At 44.6% G+C, this 5,981-nt stretch overlaps 1 protein-coding gene across 1 annotated transcript; it reads right to left on the reverse strand.

Annotated features, from left to right (window-relative positions):
• Window positions 1-4,651: 4,651 nt before the first annotated feature.
• On the reverse strand, window positions 4,652-5,515 carry LOC119170754 (gamma-interferon-inducible lysosomal thiol reductase). Its single transcript, XM_037422007.2, has one exon. It carries the CDS (start codon window positions 5,444-5,446, stop codon window positions 4,784-4,786), a length of 663 nt encoding a protein of 220 aa, XP_037277904.2. The 5' UTR covers window positions 5,447-5,515; the 3' UTR covers window positions 4,652-4,783.
• Between the last annotated feature and the right edge of the window lie 466 nt (window positions 5,516-5,981).

Genomic DNA, 5,981 nt, shown 5'->3' on the forward strand with positions numbered 1-5,981 from the left:
AAAAAATTGGGGAGAAAATGCAAAGGTAAGTTATCCTTTCAGTCGTGTTCACTGTCAACAAAAGTAAAAAATTTTATCACGACACATTACCTCATTCTAGCGATGCGTTCAAGTGATGTCATCTACAAAGCTCAGCTGTAGAGGCAGAGTTTGATGAAAATGTTGTAGAGAATCATTAGGTATTGTTTTATGAGATGAGAACACGGAAGCACTTGTTTTTGCTACGTTGTTAAGGAGAGGTGCTTGAAAGTCGTATTGCCGGGTTGTGCTATTAGGAAGAAATAAATACATAATACTTCATCTGGTGAGTTCAAGGGTTCTTGCTCTACTAAAAGCTACCAATATGTAACACACGCCAGAAAGATGACCACGTGAGTGCAGTTCGCGAAAAATTCGTCACAAATAGGAGTGTAATGAGTAAATTTGTAAATAATGCATGGGCACACTTACGACAACTGCTAACTGGTTAAACATGTAGATAAATCTCGTCAGCAAGAACATGACCGAGAGCTCGGTGGCTTTGAAGTATTACGCAATTTTAGAGATAAAAATGCCTTGAGAGTATTGACGGGCTGTGAGTGCAACTTTTGCATTTCACCTTACGATCTTCTGGCTAACAGCCATGGTGGCAATTAAGTGACTGGTTTCGGCAAAAAAGACCACAATAAAAGAATAAGACCAAGCGGCGGCGATGTCGTCAGTGCCATTGCCGTACGCTGCGACTATAGAGCGCAAACCTATATTCTTAAAACCCTACCTATGATATATTACCTGGCGTTTTACGTTCCATAACCACCATATGACGATTTGAGACGCCGTAGTGGAGACTTCGGAAATTTCGACCAACTGGTGTTTTATAAAATGAAGTCATATCGCACAGTGCAAGGGCCTCAACCACTGCGCCTCCACCGAAATACAACCGCCGTGGCCGAGATAGAATCGGTGAACTTCGAGACACCAGTGGAGCACCGTAGCCACTGATCCACCTTGGCGGACACCTACCTAGACCGCTTTATTCATATGTGAATGAAGCAGTCGGCTAACGCTTAGTTGAGCACCTTTACGATGTTTCCGTCGCGATCACCAAGTGTGGCGTGGAAAGCCTCCGTAGATGGCGGAAAGAGGCAACGTCAAGGTAGTTTAATGCACGTTTACCACACTGCGGCCCGTAATTTCTTATAAGTGGTGTGGTTCTTAATCGTAGAACTAAATTTATAGCCAAGTATGCGACAGGCTATTGCCTTTAAGTGTTACAGAAAATGAAGCATGCTTCAGAACGTGTTTTTTGCGCATGCGCAGACCAATTGAAGTTTTCTCACTGAATTATCTAAAAATTTTGCCTTTGCAGGAATCGTCAGATATTTATTTCGTTTTCGGGCATATTTGTTATTGAATTATATCATATTCGCAAGTTTGCCGCTGGCAGGTTAAATATTTCTTGATCCTGTGCAACCACGTTCATTTGTAAATTAGCTATGTTCCCGCGAACACCGTAATGTGAGCTCATATAACTTAGCCTACGTAGTCAAAATCAACTGGGCAAAACAATTGTCATGAGAGCTGTAATCATTCTCTGATGCCTCGCTTTCCATTCCTTATGAATCACCGTAATGTGAAACGACACTCCGATAAAACAAAGTCGACTTAAGAACTCTTCTTCGTTAGGCTGAGCTCCGTGTCATTCCTTCTTTGTTCCTCCTCCTCCTCCTGCGACATAAAAAATGACAACCCAATGCTATTTTCAGAATTTCCAAAGCTATACTACATCTTAAACGTTACCTAAACATTAAAAACGCAAGTGTTCATTGACAAATGTGCTATTTCTGTCATAGCTGTACATTATGATCGTTGTATTATTATCTATCACGCTCTCATTCTCATGTGAACGCTACATCATGAGACTCGTGAGTCGATAAAAGTCAAAGAATGTTAATAGATATACCTATTGCTGCATTGATTTCCTGTTGCTGATGCTGGAGATATTACATTGTCGTTATCATCTCTAGAAGTCTAAGACGAGAACAATGGGAAAGTACTGAGAAGTTTGAGCCCAACCACAAGAGTACGCAATGCTTCCAGAGATCTGTCAATGAGTATGATCCAGCAATAGGCAGCAATACGAGCTAGACCTTTTCTTAATTGAAGCAGCGAGAATAATTCTTCACCAAAGTCCAGACTGGCAATCCGTTACAAACGTTGCGTATGAATATTCCGCTGAAATTTACTATGGCATTGCACTTATCACTTTAGACTTTTAGTGACAGTAAGTATTTACAGCTTCTATACATTGCTTTTCAGGTGTTGAAAGGACTGTCGTATCCATCAAGCCTGTGTCGTGACCGAGAAAGAGACAGCACTTGTTATTCCGACGCCGGTTTAAGTGTTGGTTGCACTAAGGGCTCTCAAACTTGCACGAGTTTGCTCGTCATTCACGAAGTCAGAGTCACGGGTCCGAACAATGGACGTGGTTGAATACGGATAGAGGGGTAAAAATAGTGAACTGAATCTGACCTTAAGCCAAAATTTGAAGGATCGCAATTTCAAAAGTCTCGTTGATGATTTATATGTGGGGTTTGACGTCCCGAAAACCACCATATGAATATTAGAGATTAGAGACGCCGTAGTGGAGGGACCCGGAAATTTCGACCACCTGGCGTTCTTTCACGCGCACCCAAATCTGAGCACATGGGCCTGAAACATTACCGCCTTCACCGGAAACGCAGCCGCCACAGCCGGGATTCGATCCTGCGACCGGCGGGTCAGCAGCCGAGTACCTTAGCCACTACACCACCTCGGCAGAACATTCAAAAGCTTCGTCCGAGAAGTACCTCACCTCTCCCACAAGATTTGAGTTTGGTTGCAACAACTACTTCAACAACCAGGTGCGCTGTAGGATATTGGAGTTGGCAATTAATAGATAAGTACCGGCTCGAGTGTAGGAGGAAATCACAAAGGAGTTGGTGCACTGTGGAAGCGCGCCGACGTCCGCGACCCTTGTAAAACGTTGTCAATCCCAATTTTATTGTGCCACATTACGCAAATAATCAGAAGTAGCCCTCTCACACAGTACCATTATCATAATACAGCTCCGCAGCCCAGCTTAGCATGTAGTGAACCGCCACTGAAAGAACGTAGCCAAAATAAACGCTTTTATGTTATCTCATTAGAAAATGTCTACAGAACCTCTTTGACTTTTCCTTTCATGTTCATAACGAACGCAGTGTTTCTCTATCAAATGCATCTACCTCCACCCTACCATGGGCTTTAGGACTCGGCATACGAACATGGGACATAGCTCAAACAAATATTGCTCCTAAAACGCTTTCAGTGTTGTTCAAAAATTTTTGACCTCACTGTGCAGCTTCAGACTCATTCGCATGTACATATATGATAAGGTGTTTCTTATTTATGGTAGATCAGCTGTGAAGAGTGGCTACGACCAGGCTTCCTTGGCGTTGCCAAATGTTTTGGCTATCAGCCCGCTCCCTTAACGCTGAGTTAAATGCCACAGCGACGTGCTTCCTCATACTACACTACAATTGCTGTGGCGTCATTCTTCGCAGTCGGGGCGGCGGCCAAATATATTTTGCGCAGAGTGCTCGGGTGACGCACAACCGAGGTGTGCGTAGCGGAGCACCTTTGTAATAGTGTATGACTATTTTTTAATGTACTCTGTTCAAATAGTGTTCGCTGTTGCCAGTACTTCGAGAAACGAGTGAGAGTTCAGACAAATGTGTAACGCGGAATATTCAAACTTCAAACGCGCAAACTGAGAGTACAAAGAGTGTAGGAAAATCCAAAGCAACGGTTTCGCGTTGGTAGAATAGCATTAGTTAGCGCTGACGTTGCACGCGAACACACACGCCGACATGCTTACTGCAGCCAGCATGCTTGCTTAAGATTCTCTGTCAACTGACAAAACCACGGACATGAAAATGACGTCATGTGCCAACCCAGGGGCAGTTCATTTGATTCCGTTCTCAGCAACACTTGTGGAAATACCCACCTACAAGTCCACATTCGCTGAAACCCGGCAAAAAAGGCGTGTCAAGTTCCAATGTCTCCGCTTTTCTAAATGTCTATCGACCTGTATTTCAAAACCTTTTTAAATTTTCTCGTGTACAACATTATAAAATACAGTACTTGATTCGAGTCCACTGTCCACACACTTTTCAGCACATCTCCTCACTTACCTGCGTGGCATTACGCAAACTATGTAGCGTGCTCGCTCTGCGGCCTGTGTTAACGATTGGTCCCAAGTGAGAGGCATGCATAACGTTGCACGTGCACTCAATCTGACGTTCTCAGTTTCTGTAGTAACACCTGAGAGCATCCAAAGTTGAGAAAGGGAAGTAGAGCCAATGCGCTGCCATAAAACAAGGAAGGAGTGGCACATCATTCCTTCCTAACGTTACGAAATTTTCATAGAATAGGACAAACCGTACGCATACCATGGTAACATTGACGCCATCATCAATGAAAAATGTGAACGCTGATAATTCATAACTTTTTTGTTGATTGACTAACTATTTATAACTATCCATAACGTTTTGTTATATACTGGGAAAATCCAGTAACTTTTCTACCGAATCATCGTCTCCCTCTCAGTCAGGTCTCAAAGAGCACTGACTAACAGAACATGACGTTTGCGTTAAATGCGTGCACGTTGCCATTTATTTTCGCAGCAAGAACTATAACACAGAGTCCAAGTAACTGAGCATCGTGGTTTCAGGTGCCACGGCCTCAAGGTCTTGTGTGGTCATAGTCACTATATTTTTCCGAGTCATGCAGCGCAATAATATGAGCCGGCCTTCTTGCAGATTTTGGGGGCTTCAGGCTCAAGAAGCTCGCACGCAAAGTCGAACAGTTCTCCTTGCGCCCGCGCCTGAATGGTCAAGTTGTGCGCTCCGTTCACTTCTATCCAAGGCACGTACTCAATCGGTGGCTGATGGTCGCGCGTCCTTTTTCCCATCTCATACATGAGCTGCGTACCTTCCGGCCCAGTGCTGCACTTGTTCAATACACCCCAGTCAGTGCCGACCTTCTCGGCACACGGCTTTCCAGCTTCAGTGGGGTTGTCGTGGCCGAGCATGCATGCGACGAAGTCAAGAAGTCTGCGGGTCGGGTGTACGTACTTGACGGCGCACGTGTGTACTTCGTTGATGTAGCACTCGTCGGGTCCGTGCTGACAATCAAACGTGACGGTCCCGTTGACGACGTGCATGCGTGCATTACCGAAGGGCAAGATGTCGACGTTGAGGTAGTCTTGAAGTTTTACGTACGTGGGATGTAGTTGTTCCAGAATGAACATGTGGCAACCGGAGCAGAGTCCCTCGTAGTAGAGCGTAATATTTACTACTTTCTCGTCATTGGTGGAGCATGACACTGCTGAAACGGCGAGGGCGATTGCCAAAAGTACACTTAGGCCACAACGAGAGGATGACATCTTGAGCAAGAACTCTGTTCGCTGAAGGGTACCTCAACTCACAAGCGACGAGGTTTATATGCGCGGAAGGACTGGCTCACCTCGGCATAAGCGCCTCGTGGATCGTATCGAAAGTTGCGATAACCACACTTTGTGCCCTTCGCCCGTATCAGTCCTTTGTTCCAGGCACTTCGTATAAACGTTATCTGCAAAAATGCACGTGAATCGTGCAGTTATAATGAAATCGTTTGTGGCACTTTTCACGTGACGTCACCACAGCTTTCACTTTCACTTTTATTTCTTAAAGACCCCACAAGGAGGTAATACAAATATACAACAGGTTGAACACTTCATTATACGGTATATTGTGATGTGATCGCTTGAATGAAAGCAGTAGGGCTTGAGTTAGCGATGTCTTGTGCAAGGTCGTTCCAGTCCTTGGCTGCTCGAGGAAGAAAAAATGTGCGAAGGTTACTATGCGAGCATGAGGGCGCACAACATTTAAGGGGTGACCAATACGATGCGTGATGGTAACAAAATATAATGTGCTTGATTT

Source organism: Rhipicephalus microplus, chromosome 2 (assembly GCF_043290135.1).
Source record: "Rhipicephalus microplus isolate Deutch F79 chromosome 2, USDA_Rmic, whole genome shotgun sequence".
Taxonomy (NCBI): Eukaryota; Metazoa; Arthropoda; class Arachnida; order Ixodida; family Ixodidae; genus Rhipicephalus; species Rhipicephalus microplus.

What these genes read in the sequence shown, in the direction of transcription:
- LOC119170754 (XM_037422007.2), bottom strand. Translation starts at nt 5,446, where the DNA reads ATGTCATCCTCTCGTTGTGGCCTAAGTGTACTTTTGGCAATCGCCCTC.